At 39.2% G+C, this 15,025-nt stretch overlaps 1 protein-coding gene across 2 annotated transcripts; it reads right to left on the bottom strand.

The window, feature by feature from the left end:
• LOC308199539 (cytochrome P450 2J4-like) lies at positions 1-13,961 on the bottom strand. Of its 2 annotated transcripts, XM_080603862.1 has the most exons (9): positions 13,681-13,956; positions 12,324-12,486; positions 11,077-11,226; positions 9,050-9,210; positions 7,334-7,510; positions 4,750-4,891; positions 2,203-2,390; positions 1,353-1,494; positions 1-649 (listed from the first exon to the last, which is right to left on the bottom strand). In XM_080603862.1, exons 1-9 carry the CDS (start codon positions 13,849-13,851, stop codon positions 471-473), a joined length of 1,473 nt encoding a protein of 490 aa, XP_080459988.1. In that variant the 5' UTR covers positions 13,852-13,956; the 3' UTR covers positions 1-470. The 2 variants fall into 2 exon arrangements, with proteins under 2 accessions (XP_080459988.1, XP_080459989.1); XM_080603863.1 differs by lacking the exon at positions 1,353-1,494 and having other exon boundaries at positions 487-649; positions 13,681-13,961.
• Between the last annotated feature and the right edge of the window lie 1,064 nt (positions 13,962-15,025).

The following is a 15,025-nucleotide window of genomic DNA, read 5'->3' as shown; positions in this document are numbered from 1 at the left end:
TAAATTTTTCCTTCTTACCTTTTATTAGTGACCATCAACAAAAAGTTGACCAACATGTTATGAGTGATGACAGTAATATAAAGAGGCAGCATTTTCCACATACGGTTTTCCAAACTACATTGGTTTTGACAACAGGATAACTCAGTGCTAACAATTTAATTTTTGAAGTCTGCAGTCAGTTTTATCATTTGCTCACCAGTGCACGGTCTCTAAATCTGCCCATATGGACAGCAACTTCATGATGTCTTCAAGGCTGAGAACAATGGTGTGCTCCAGAACAAAAGAATAATTTCAATTCAAAAAGAGATCATCTTCAAGAGCTCGTAACAGGTCTGAAAAAAAATCATCTGATGTAGACAATGGGGGGAATTCTGGAGCCAAAAAAATTACATGGTCACAAGACCATGGTCTCATGTAACACATTCACAAAAGTAAGATTGCTTAGCAGATTGTCTGTGATGTGCTGCAGCCTAGCGTGGAATGGCACAAACCTTGTACGGGTGAGGCTGCAGCGTACCCCCCAAAATTGGCTCTGTGTTGATCTTTGTCACTCCCTTGGGAAGCCGGAAGGTGAATGCCCGTAGCAGGTTGGCAAAGAAAATGAAGAGCTCGGTCCTTGCTAGGTTCTCCCCCAAACACACTCGGTGCCCTGCAGAAGGAAGAGGGAAAGGGCAGTGAGTAACTCACCCTGACCTCAAAAAAAAATCAAATTCATTCTCACACAAAGCAAACGTATTTTTGCTGAGTCTGGAATTTCTTTAGAACTTAATGTAATCAATGACACAAAATTTCCTTTTAAAGAATCCTATCTACAGCTGTAGATATCTGAGCACCCCTTCTGCTATCAGTTTTGCTTCAATTACCTCAAAAACCTTACCTTTATCTGACTGACAACTGAAAAGAAATTCATTCGGTCATGTAAATGAAGAATAAAGAAATGTTCTTCCTGGGAGATACGCTCCAGTTTTTTATGCATAAAGCAGCAGCACAGCTGCTTACAAGTGCTTTTCAAATATATGCCTGGAGTTGAAATGTATGCCCCAAATAACCATATTATTAGCATAATAATAATAACCATAATTATTAGCAGAGAGTTTCCTTCCAAAAATAGGACAGGTTAGATGTATACGTTTCTTAGAATGTCTCTGATTTTCCATATAATTATTTGTTCAGTAGAATTTTTAGTAGATGTTTACAGTTGGATTGGGAAATGTTACTGAAAATAATCATTTTGATTTTATCACAGTTTTCACAAAGATGCTTATAAGAGATGACCGATAGGTTTTTAATAGACATCTTAAATCTACAGTCCCAACCCAAACCATTCAAATTTGTGCTGTCAGTAAATTTACCTATTGAGAATGGTAAAAAGGCTTCTTGGCTCACAAAGTTTCCATCCTTATCCAAGAAATGGCCAGGGTTGAACTGTCGAGGTGTTTCCCAGTGCTCGGGGTCGTACAAAGAAGAAGCAATATTTGGAAGAACTATGCTGCCCTGAAAGTGGAAAAACACTAATTCATTTCTGGCTGTCAATCTTCCCCCAGCAGCCAGAAACTGATAGGTGAGACGAGCATTAGTCATTGTTTATTTTCAGTGTTCAGTGTTGTATGCTGGTAAGTTCATTTCCCCAGCAGGAAGCGAAGAACTGTGAGGAATGGAAAGTAGTTTTGATTCAAAATGTCAGTCCAAGCCTAAGAGTGGAAGTAGCCGTGTCAATAGAATAACATTTTTACCATTTTCACTTCTAATATTAGAGGTTTCTGTGATTTAGTCTCTTTGATGAAAGCAAGTTGTAAACCTTAATGTTTTTTCCTTGATCTTTTATGGGCTTCCTGCAGACAAAAATTCAGTCAAACCTTTCAAATCAGTCAAAGTCAAATGCCTTATCAGCATAAAATCAATCACAGTATCCTTCAGGATCAGTCTCTAAGGTTTTATCTTCATCAGTTTGTAGAAACATTTGCTAAAGACCCCTCCTCTTCCACCCATTGGCATCTTTCACACCGATAACCCTCTCCCAAGAGCAGCGTCACTCATCACAGCCTGGTAGATGGCTTCTTGTCCTCCTTCCCATTCAGACTCTCACCCAGAGGCATCTAACCCCATGCCTGTTGAGGGAAAAACCTTGGTACGAATAGATGTGAATCTGCACCTCGCTCTACTGGTACAGGAAAGGTCTGTAGCAACTGTGACAAACTATACCTTTTTGAGGGGAAAACCCAGCAATGTTGTGTTCCTCACACAGACTCTGGGCATGCCAACTGAAATGATATTGCTGAAGCGCTGGATCTCATGAACCACGGCATTCGTGTAGGGCAGTTTTCTCCGATCCTCATAGCAGATTAACTGGGAAGGACCCAGAACAGCATCCAGCTCCTTCTGCACTTTCTCTGTGGAGAAATATTCACCATTTCAGGTGGAAAAATGTAAGAAGCAATTTCACTAATACCATTTTCAAATACATTTTCCATTTGGAACTACTGAGAGAGCAACAAAATTAATGCAAAAGTATAAATAAAGAAAATAAGGTTAGTGAGGTGTTCCAACAGCTGAAACATGAGAAGCTCTACTTCTGGGTCTGATGTTATTTGATGGTATATTAAGGAAAGACATTTGTTGCTCAGAATTTTAAAACTAAGCGTTGTCTCACTAATGCTTAAATGCAGTAGATAACTGATTTATCTTTGTGTTTTCCTTTGGCCAGGTGCCTCAGGCACTTACAGCTAGTAAGATCAGAGCTGTCTGGAATTCAAGTGAGGTGAATCTGGGCCTTAAGAGACTAATTCCTGTTAAAACAAAATGGGTCTTATGCAGGACGTGTTAAGTGAAGCAATGCCAACTAGAACAATGTCCAAATCCCTCTAAAAAAATGAGATCTGCTTCTTGGCACATGTCAGTTTGTCAAGAATAGTACAATTTAAATTACTCCTGGCACAGAAGTGTTGGGAGAATTAACAGAAGTATAAATTTTGTTCTGTAAACTTCAAGAGAAGCAGTACACACATAATAAAAAAAAGCCTTAGATTTATAAATCATCTAGTCTTTTTCCAGGGCCTTTAAAGCAACACTAAAATGCAGAGTAGCCCATTCTGCATTGCTCCTTTTGTGCTCATTCACATGAAGCCTGCTCAGTAACTGCCAGCAGGCTGTCACAAAACTAGGTTAGGCAGACCCTGACAACAGATAGGCACCTTCTGGAATTTAAAATACATAACCAGAAAGATTTTTAAAGTAAAGTTAATTTTCTCCTACGAACAGCTATCTTACAAAACCAAGCACATGGCTACTTCAGGACTCAGAACAGTTTGAAGAGATCAGTAACTGCAAACCTATAAGCACGCTTCTCTGTTCCCGTAGTTTAGAGAACAAGGAGAGCCCACTTCAATAATTAGGCAAAAGGACAAACTTTTCTGTATGGTACATCATGGAACTGTATAACATTGTCACCGGGTGTCAATGCAGGCAAAAGTATGAACGGGTTCAAAACGAAGACGACAATTAATGGAGAACAGATATACTGGTGTCTGTTCATTACGAGAGTCTAGATGACGCGTATGACTCAAGAAGCCAGGAACGGATCATTCTGCACACACCCTGCTTTCCCAAGGATGTGCAGGGTATTATATTTAGATAAGTGAAATTATTTAGGTGAGTCAGCACTTTCATAACCTTAATTACAGCAGGTGATAATAAACATGCAATAGCATGAGATTAAGTAATCCTTCTTGTCTGACAGCTAGATGTTAAGCAATTTTTCTTATCTTCATCTCTTTTCTCCATTTAAAATCCTATTCTTCTTTGGGTATTTGTACATATTCTGCTATCTAACAATGGCTTTTCTGTTATCCAGCATAAGAAATTATTCTCTCTTTGGTTTTCATTTAGTGCTCTATGAAAGTGAGTGATATTTAAAAGACAAACTTAAAAATGAACTACTAAAATATACATAGACGCAACAGATAAGCCATCAAATTCTCCTCCCACCTGGAATCATTTCTGTTGCAAGAAACTCAAATACATTACAGAGTTAATTTAGTCACCAATTAAATCGACACCCTGATACCTTGGACTCAGAAATGGACTGAAAAACAAAAGTAAAAAGCTGCCAGTTGAGCTTTAGCTGATTATCTTTACTTCTTCTCTAACCTAGAGGGCACACAGAAGGGCAGCACTCACTGTAGCCCCCAGTTCTGCTACTTGGCCAACACAAAGCAGAACCAAAGTTCCCAAAGACACATCGGTTTCTGGTTTGTTGTTTTCAGCCATCAGTCATGTTTACTGCTGTATGAGACAGGACCCAACTCAGTTTCCTGAAATACCATCAGCAGCTCACCAGTGGCTGCAGCAGTGGCCACCATTCCTTCCAGGAATGCATGCAAGCCCTCTGGCTTCCCGAAGAGCAACTCCAGCCCTCCTACTGCATTGACAATCATACCACAATCTTCATTCCTTCAAAGACCTCAACCCCTACATCTCAATTAGCCACAACCTCCTATACATATCCCTACTTCCCAAACTGTTAACTCTTTCTGGGAACTGCCTTATGGCTGCAGCTGCTGTAAGAGCTTGTATACAGAAACTCTGGATCTACCAATGCTGCCTAGCACAGATCTACCAGTATAAAAAGGTCTGTGTGCCACTAGCCATATATCAGTACCTAGGAAAAATCTCTGATCCATTAAAACTTTATAAATGTGCTGTTCTATTGCATCAAAAATATCTGTGATATGCTGATCCACTTCCTCTTACCTTGGATATCTGGATTTGCCACCATGTAGATCAGACCCCAGTTCAAAGTAGTGCTTGTTGTCTCCGATCCACCCAAGAAAAGGTCATTTATAGAATAAACCATGTTTTCTTCATTGTATGTAGACCTGGGTTCATCTTTGGACTGCAAACAATAAGAAAAAGTAGAGATTATTCATAAAAGTTATGAAAAACAGAATAGGATTCAATGTGACATTATCACCGGTTCCAAGCTGCACTAGTACAAACCAGAGACTGAAAAAGAACATTAGACACCAAAGACGATTGTTAATACAAAAAGCTAACATTTCACAACTGGACAAGGTATGTTTACTGCACTCATGATCATGAAGCTAGATTATGTTTATCTACAGAAAAAATATTGTTGGATTACTTGTGCAAACAGTAGTAGTACATTTGGAATGTTTCATAAATAGGTGTTCCTCTGAAGACGTGTACCAGTATGTCATCAGGCCTCCTGTCATATTCCATCCCTTAGCTTTTCTAACAAGAAATACAGTGACCAGGTAAAGTGCTCCGGGCTGACAAAAGTAATGGTTCTTAACCTGTGGTCTTCAGGCTTCTGCCCCACTGGAGGGCTGCAATGACTCATGTACAGCTGCTCTGGGATTTTACAGTTTGCACTTAGAAGTGCAAGGACATGCATGTGTATGATGAAATCAGGAAAGAACATTGTTATATATTTTGAGAATTCATTGTCTACATTTAGAGAGGTTATGCTCAGGGATCTTGAATCTTTCTTTTGCCAATGGAGCAAAACAGAAAGTGGGAAGGACATTTTTTCTGTTTTAATATCATCTAGTCTTTTTGTATTGCTCCTACATATCTACTACAGACAGCTTTTATTTTATTTTTTTTTTAATAAATAAACTTGGATGATTTTCACCCAGCAGAGTCCCAAAAGAGCTCACTAAAACACTTTCTGGTCCACTGAGGTTCAGGTTTCATAAATCTTGCAACAGCATTGAAAGACTTTAGAAGCAGTTAAACGCTTCAGAAGACCAGATGTGTGAAAATTGTGCCAGTATCGAAAAAAATGAAAGCAAGAGGATCCAAGGAACTAAAAGCCAGTTAGGCTGACATCCACCCTCAACAAAAAAAAATGTATATACCAGCTGATGTATGAATCAATTAATAAAGAAATACCAGACAGAAATACAAATTAATACTATTTATCACTGTACAGAAAACCGATCTTGGCAAGGAGATCTGATTTGTTTCTTTGATAGAATTACCAGCTTGGACAGCAGTGACAATTTCAAAGTTGCAATATACTTGGAGTTCCACACAATAGTTGCTTTTATTCCCCACAATAATAAGAAATCAAGCACCATGACGTATTCATAAGACACATGCTAGAAGACTAAAGAGCTGGCCAACGGATATTCTTCCCTGGATGCACATCTCTGCAATGTGATGAGCACAGCAGCAGAGACATCTCAAGGGACTACACAAGGCAGGCAACGGCCCAGGGCAGCAGACCAGTTTTTGGTGTGCCAGGAGGAGGTGACGTATGTGTGGGTGCTTACAGCCTGATACGGCTGCATTGCCTTTATTGTTGCAACCAGCACACGATTGTGGTGCAAGGGGCACCAGCCATCCCTGTGGGGAAGCACTGCCACCCAGGAGCAGCAGCCACTACTCCCATGTGCAGGGGCTGCAAGAATAGATACCCCCACCCTGGATATCTCATTTGGATATTTGGATATCTCTGAGCCACACTTGCCTTGTCAGCCCCCCAGTCACACCTGTCTCATCTTGCCAACTCCTCTTTCTCCTTTTTCTTCCTACCACCAAGCAGAACAGGAGAAGGAATATGGCCTGCTGTAGGGGAGAAAAGGCGAAAGAAAAAGTGAAGGCAAGAAGGAGTTGCGGATGGGAAGGGTAGCTGCTAGTCCAGGCATTAGGAAGGGGATCTGGTTCCCAAGAGAATCAAAGAAAAAAGTCATCATAGGAAAGTCAATAAAGAGAGATATCACTCACAGCTTATACAAGCCTTCTACAGCCTTTCAAAACCCTACTGATGCCCACATCCCTCCACTATGCCTACACACCCAAAATGCAATAAGTTATCCCGGTTCCCTTTGTATGCTTCAAATTTCACTGATCCCTAGCACTCTGCCCTTCTCCAGGCTGATCTGAAACACTGCTGACTCCTAGATTCCCTACACAATGATTTCAAAATCCATTTGACCTCTCGCAGCAACCTGTCTTGACAAACCTTCACCAGCCAAATATCCTATCCAGCACATCCCAACCCCTTCCCACCTCTCTTGTGGTCTGCTTCCAAATTCAGTATTCTTTCATGTGGGCCACAAATAATTCTGTAACTTGTGCCACTGAGAAAAAATGTGGTATATTAACCCACCCTTTAATGAAAGAATTTTAGGGTGATGCAATGTATCAATAATCAGAAAGGATTTAGCAAGTGTCAGATTACTGGATTCACAATAGGATGTCTATGACAGGTAATAGATTGTGATAAAAGGGCTCAGATGGGATGATTCAACGATCTACCTCAATTTATACCTTATGAATTGTGCAATCAATCAGAACAAACACTTACTTTTTCAATGTGAGCTAGGTAAAAATCAATGAAATCCTGCGGTTCATCTGGTATCTCACTCTCCGTGTGGTTTCTGATCTCTCTCCTTGTAAAAGAGCTCAGGACATCATAGCAAGACAATGCCTTCTTATGAGGACCGGGGAGACGGCACATCAGCCAGGGGAAGATTTCATACAGCTGCAGGAACGACATACAAGAGGTACCACAAGGACTCTGTCACTAGAAAATGCATTTTAGACCTACTAAAAAGAGAAGTTAATATTCATGTTAGCATGCGTTTTTGGCATCGTTAGTAAAATATTCTGAGAAAGAGTATACTTATGTTTTCAAGTTGTGAAACAGCATACTATATAATTTCTGGCTGTGTTAATAGTAAGGTTCAGAGTTACAAAGGCTTTCAAGCTCAGCCAACAGCCAAAGTAGAATGACTATAATTAGAACTAACTGTATTCATTTATTCAATTATTCAACTCATGTATTAAATTGGAATAAACTACATTCAGGCATTTGAAAAGTGAGGTCCTGCCCTCCAGTGGAGAATACCAGGAAATGAAGAAGCAAGGCCATTGCAAACTGCTCTCTCATCTCACCAGGACATGCAAAGGCATCCCCAAAAGGGTTGGCTATACGAACTTGAAATTTCTCCAAAGCAGTCTCTACCAAAAGAGATCTCAAAGAATCCTCAATAAAACTTGAAGCATCTACTACCTATCTGCAACCCAGAAAAGCTGAGAAACAGCTACATGACATTTTGAGTGCTCTCCTCTAGAAAAGAAGAAGGGGTTAGCTGACACAACCAGGTGAATTTTATCCTTCTCTTACTGTTTGGGAAAATCTGGCCTAACAATAATTGTTTTCCAGCTACTCTTAAAGCTAGAAAGCTCATTCTGGTTTTCAGCATATATTTATGCTTGGGTAATTTGTATACATAGTTCTTGCATCTTCAGTGTATTTTCTCTTAGTAATTACTTTCCTGCTCAAAATATCACCTAATACCTAATTTGTTTATCAGCAGAAGTTTTTTCTCAGTCTTCATTTTGCTTAGCTTATCTTGTTTGTACTCTTCCAGTTAGCACTTTTCTCCCCGAAAGCACTTTATTAGGTATTCACTGGAGGCTGGCTGAATTAGAGAAACTATACTTTGTCTTTTTGAAAAATCAGTTCTTACTGTCAGGCACTTATCAATTAATCATTGCCTTACCACGGAAAGGTAGTAGAGTCCAGCCATTAGTAAATTTTCATTAAAAAATTCGTCTTTAGTCCCATCACTGTGGTGTTTGTTTTTTTTTTTTCTTTGAAAATCTGTTCAGAAACCTTACGTACAACTGTGGTCTGACTAGTCATATATGGTTGCCCAGATTGCATTCAGTATTTAAGAATCATGATGCTCAAGGCAGGCCTCTGTTGTACATGAGGGTTGAGCAACTGAGTAACAAATATTACCCAGGAGCAGCAGTCCATCAGCTTCTGCCTTGCTGCAAAGATTTAGGAGTAAACTACCTTACCACAGTACTCAGACATAGGACAATGAACACAAATGACCAAGGCTGGTATGTAGTGCATTGCGATCACACCTGGACAAAGCACAGTGCCCAGTAAAGCTACATGGGACACCACTCACCCATTCTGAAACTGTTATGTCTAACAGCCACCTCCTGAATCTACATTTCTTGCTTTCTGCCTTATTCAGACAAAGACAACAGATTATTTGCTTACGTGATGAATAAAGCTGCCTCCAAATTTGAATAGATGCTCTGTGGCTCTAATCAGTTCACGGAAGGTTTCATCCTCTCTGGAGAAGCGATGTCCAAAAACGACAGCACAAATCACATTTGAGACGGAATGAACGAGCGGGAAAGAAGGATCCAGGGGATTTTCTGCAACCATAACAATAAATGTCACTTGAATGTCTCGTATTCTGCTTTAGTGAAATGAGAGAACATTATAGGTTACCTAAAGAACTTTCAAGCAAGCATTGCATTTCACAGAGAAGCAGCAACCTTCTTACAAAACTGTAGTATCCTACTGATTTTTCACAGCTATGGTGCAATCCCATAATCCCAGGCATGTGTTTTGCACCCTAAAGAAATGCCAGACTGCTAAAATATTTTGCAATACAATTGAGCAAAATTAGAGGTGGGAAAAATAGTCTATGCAGATTTGCTGTCTGTAAATTCAAAATAAGTCTCAAGCATGTGAGTGACTGAAAACACCATGAGATCAAAGGGAATCTGAGAAGAGAACTGAGAGAAAACAGGAAAACTTAGTCAGCAAAAACACAAATACATGCAAGGCTACTATATTTTGTCTGACCTTGCTAGAGATGTACAACCTCCAGTAAGATAAAATGACGGAAATTCTTTTCAACTGTGTCAATAATATATAATAACTAATTTTAAAGAAATTACTTGAAAAACTAATCCTAAGAAAATTTTATGACTTCAGAATAAATGACTATAAACAGCTGTAGTTATGTCTGTACTGATGCAACTGTCCAACACCTAAGGCACAATTCTGATTAGCAACTTATTGTTCTGGACTTCAGGAGATTTTTTTTCCTGCACATGTGGTCACATCTCCATCTCTCCTAGTTCTTAAGCCGAGGGATTTGGTTGGATTTAATGTCTTTTAATTGACACAATGCTAGCTACAGCATGTCCTGATTTACTTTGCATTTTGCATAATGGTAAGTATTGGGAAATCTACCTCAAATATTCCTAACTGGGTTGATCAGGATAAAATGTCGTAATGACGACAAGATTGTACTCACCGCTTTACAGAATGTATGCAAGTGGTGTTACAAGACTTAACTCAACAGCATTGATAATATGTCCATATCTTTATGAACCAGCACCGTATAGGAGCCGGCAGCGTGCCCTTGAGGCAAAGGCAGCCATTGTCAAACTGGGCTGCATTAGGAAAGGCCTTGCCAGCAGGCCGAGGGATGTGATCTATCCCCTCTGATCAGCGCTGGTGAGACCCATCTGGATGCTGGGTCCAGTTTTCAGCTCCCCAGTACAAGAAAGACATCAACATAGAGAAACAAGTCTAGTGAAGGGCCACAACGCTGATTAAGGGACTGGAGCTTCTGATGGAAGAGAGACTGAGAGCGATGGGCCTATTTAGAAGGCTCAGGGAAGTATCTTAAATGTGTATAAATACCTGATGGATGGAAATAAAGAACATAGATCCAGACTTCTCTCAGCAGTATCAGGTAAAGGACAAGAGGCAATGGGCAGAAATTGAAATATATGAAATTCTGCTTAACCATAAGATTTTTTTTTACTGTAAGGCTGATTGATCGCTGAAACCATTGCCCAGAGAGGTTGTGAAGTCTCCATCCTTGAAGATACTTAATACCCAACTGGATTCAGCCCTCAACGACCTGCTGTGATTGAACCCTCTTTGAGAAGGGGTTGGACTAGACAATCTTCAGAGATACCTTTCCACCTTAACCATTCTGTGATTCTATGAAATAAATAATAAATAAGCACTAGTTTTGCTTCCCTGTTTCTGTAGTTTTATAAATAAGTTTGAGCAACAATAGTCTCCCACTGAGTTTGAAAAAACCACAGGCCTGGGCTTTTTGCATTTTCAGTTCATTCCATATAGACACCGTAAGAGCTGGCACACACTCCTATGGAACAGAAGCTGCCCTTGATTTCAGAGCAGGACAGAGTAGTTCATACACTAAAGACATCAGACAAATGACAGAAAAGAATCAGTATTTATCACAGTGATACCTTTCATACTTGCAAAAAATTCTACCAGGTAGCGGGCCTCTTCTTGAACTCGATGTTCCAGACCTCTTTTCCCCAGACCCAAGTTGCGTAAAGTCTTCAGTGCGAACCTCCTCTGCTGCTTCCAGGTGTGACCAGTTGCCAGCATAATCCCTAAATCCATTCAAGGAAGAGCTCTTTATCATGCTAATATTTATTACAGACAAATAGTATGTTAAAAGATTTACTACACAACAGAATATAATGAAACTATTGCATTGCCTATGAACACAAAGGCACAAAGGAACAGCTGTGGCAAATGCTGAAAGCATATGGGCAGGGCCAAAATGGACAAACTCTACTGGATAGTAAGAAGAATTGCAAGGTTAAGCTTGATCCTAAGACAAACACATTTCAAAGTTCGAGAGCTGCTTCTCTGAAGTGCTTGCCTCCCTTCTACACTTGGAATTCACCTCATCCAGGTAATGATTCTCATGAAGTGAAAAGGTGGAAGACTTCTGACTGTCCACAGTCAGGGAAAAAAGTTCTTGTCCATTGGGTAGAAAAGTACAGTGCTTGTGCTTTGTGACAAATATCTTCAGAGGAAAAAAATACTGTGCACTAACAGGATCTTTAACGTAGTATAATGAATGAATGACAGAAACAAAATCAAATTAGAAATATTTAAGGAATTAGATTGCCTAAAAAAAAAAAAAAAAGATGATGTCCCAACTACAATAAAGATTGTTTCATAAGGTTTCACATGCATATGTTCACATCTTATACTTCATCATTTTTTTACCATCTCAATTTATTAAAAAATATTATCTTATATCTTAATGTAGGTGTTTGATGTACTTTTCCCAGTTAAAAAGTAAGTTCTGTTATACTCAAGTGTAAGGCATTAATGGGTTGGGGTTTGATGGAGGCAGACCACTTCAGCACTACCAGCTATTTTACTACCTTAGGTCATGGTCCAGATGCACTGCACCGGCAGACAGAGTTCTATGTGGGAAAAAGCAAATACTGGGGCAATACCTCCCAAGATCAGGTCACTTCCCTCATAAGCGATCCACATGTAGTAAAAGTGAAGGTGTGGAGTGACTGTAAAGGAGCAAGGGAAGTTCTGAAACAATGAGGATCAAACAGACACAGAGAAACCCTGCCACTATGGTACTGTTGGAAAGGGTTACAAGCTACAGAAGAGCTGCTACTTGTCATGACAATGTTTCTGTACAGTATTTATGGTGGAAAAAAAAAAAAAGTCACACCTTTTCCTTTGGCCATTGCTCTGAAGAAAGGAGATACTAGCCTCCCGGAAACGTCTTCAGGGTGGGTGGTCATACCATCCTTAACAGCTTGAAATCCGTTCAGTACGATCACTGGGGCCCATCCAAACCATAAGGTGAATACATTGCCATGAATTTTTGCCATCTGTAGGTGGGAGAGAAGCCAGCAAAGCACCAGTGAAATCCCATACACTACAAACAAACAGGGGATGAACCTGTTTTTATGTTAATTACAGGACCAGCCCTAACCTGGAATTATGTTCTCCACCTTTTCCATAAGACTACAATTATCTATGAGAAAGTATGGATGTCTTTTCCAGCGTTCACTTTTGGAAATAGACAAGTATGCCAGCTTTTCAGAGCCACAAATGTATGCCAACAAACTTCAGGTAGCTTTCACTACCACACACAAGCCAAGGCTCAGTTCACAACACACATCATCTTCTGCTTCCAGACCCCTCTCCAAGAGGATATTTTCTATGCATAACTTCTGTTCCAGAATTTATTTTAAGAGTGTTTCTATCATTTGTACCAGTAAAGTAACACAAACATCAGAGGAGTAACTAGCTTCTAGAGACTACCAGTCCTCACTTTGCATATCTGCGTCCTGGAACTTGATTAAGATCATTCTGTCTCACAATGTTCTTACTTTCTGTCTGAACCTGCAGCTTGGTCACGACAACTGGCAGGCTTCATCCAAATGGCAGCGACAGAAGAGAATGAAGTTGTCTATTGAGAATTATGAAAGCACTGAGAGCCAACAATGAAATAGAGATGAGGAGTACTCCTCAAAAAACAATTAATGAAAGGTTTGTTTGTTTGTTTTTTAGATCCATCAGTACAACAAGCATATACACACACAGCATATCTTAAGTATCTATTTCCTGATTAAGCTAGAGACTGCCAATGCACAAAAAGGTAAAAATCCATGCTGTGAAAGTCATTCCTTAAAACTGTATTTTTTTTCCTACCTTAATTTCTGATATATTATCCCTAAAGATACTAAACCCTAAAGGATATTAAGTTTCACGTGAATTTGTCAAACTCAGAGTTAAAAGGTGATAGGTTTAAGCATCAGAATGATTTTCACCTATGCAGTACTTCTGATATCAGTGTTCTTAGCCTGGCAAACTAGTTTATGCTGCAATAACTTTTTCTTATTTTGTCAACCAAGTCAGCAGTTGCAAAAGAAACCAAGCACAGTATTGTAGTGACCAGTACACAATTAAAGTATGTTAACAGTGATGTTTTGAGAGAGGATATTTTCACATAGCAAACAACTTAAGAAATTAAAAATTACAAAGACTTTTAAACAATTAGAGTATCCGAAAATAAATACCTTCATGAGGAGATCACAATTAAACTGAAAGTTCAGCTGTATCAAGGTCCCAAGAATTGGGAGGGGGATTGGTCCAGGAGGAAGTTGTCTCCGTACTCGTTGCAACTTAACAAACTGCATAATTAGAAGAAATAGAACCAAGGCTATAAGAACTTGACTTATTGTCAACATTTTAACTGCTGCTTTTACCAGCTTGTCTTTATTGAAAATAGTCTGTTGAAGCTGTTAAGGCTGGTTGCTCAACCAGTTTTTTTCGTAAGAGTCTAAATTTCATATAATAACTATTTATTCCACGCCCTCTAACCCTCCCTCTTTATTATCAACCACTCTTTTTCTGTCCCACCCATTACATTTTGAAGCTGAAGCATATTTAGCAGGTATATATCCCTCTCCTTATTATTCAGATTACAATTACCAAATATGGATCACAGGATTTGTAGGAATGGTATCTTAAACTATGGCAGAGATTTTCCATGCAATGTAAATACACATATCCACACACAAATTCTCCATCTAATTTTCTGAAACAATTGTGGACGTGTGTGCTCCTACGAATTCTTCATGAATGCTTTTAGAAAAGCAATAACCATACATACAAATCAAGCATGCAAATGTAAGTGGATACTAAATCTTGGACTTTTTGAAATGTTTTGTATATGTTCTATTTATACCTATATCCAGGAGAGCCACTGATAAAGGGTAATGGTAAGGCTGATAAAATTTTAAAGCCCACATTTATTATAAAATAGATATACTAGTATCTAATGGTCAATACACAAAGCAAAGTTTGTTAAGCTTTCAAATTTAGTTTAAAACCTAACTATTTTAATGTATAACCTCACACTTTTTCCTAACCTATTTGCAATTGATAACATCATTAAGGATTTTGCTTGCCTCTGAATTTCCTTTTTCAATCTTGAAATAAGGGTGGATACTTCTACAGAATATTTTGAGCAATTGTCAGAAAGTTTGCTAGAGAAATAAAGCATATACATATAGAAAGTACCTCTACTGTGAAACAAAAAGAAAAAAAATGGGGGGAAAATCTATTAGGAATCTTGAGCTACAACCAGAACTAAAGGTCTCTCTTTAAGAGTGAGAACCAGTCTGAACATGCATGTGCCACACTTGGCAAGTTGAGAATAAATGCAGAATGAAGCAAAGCTCTTTGCCAGGCCTCAGCACACGCAGGAAGTATAAATCTGTTATCAGGGGAGTTTTACATGCCTACAGTCAGACCATGAAAAACCACATGAGAGGGATTGTGGACAATGCAGCAGTGATGGTTAGAGTCCTGTCTTACGGATCTTGATTGAAATGCTGTGGGTAAATGCTTCTCTGTGAA

Source organism: Anser brachyrhynchus, assembly GCF_964034855.1.
Source record: "Anser brachyrhynchus genome assembly, chromosome: 9".
Lineage (NCBI taxonomy): Eukaryota > Metazoa > Chordata > Aves > Anseriformes > Anatidae > Anser > Anser brachyrhynchus.
The sequence above is the reverse complement of the archived record's forward strand: the minus strand, read 5'-3'. Positions and strand labels throughout refer to the sequence as shown.

What these genes read in the sequence shown, in the direction of transcription:
- LOC308199539 (XM_080603862.1), bottom strand. Translation starts at nt 13,851, where the DNA reads ATGTTGACAATAAGTCAAGTTCTTATAGCCTTGGTTCTATTTCTTCTA. An exon ending in ATTGTGATCTCCTCATGAAG is followed by an intron (nt 12,487 to 13,680) that starts GTATTTATTTTC and finishes TCCCACCTACAG; the next exon opens with ATGGCAAAAATTCATGGCAA. An exon ending in ACCTAGCTCACATTGAAAAA is followed by an intron (nt 4,892 to 7,333) that starts GTAAGTGTTTGT and finishes TATTGTTTGCAG; the next exon opens with TCCAAAGATGAACCCAGGTC.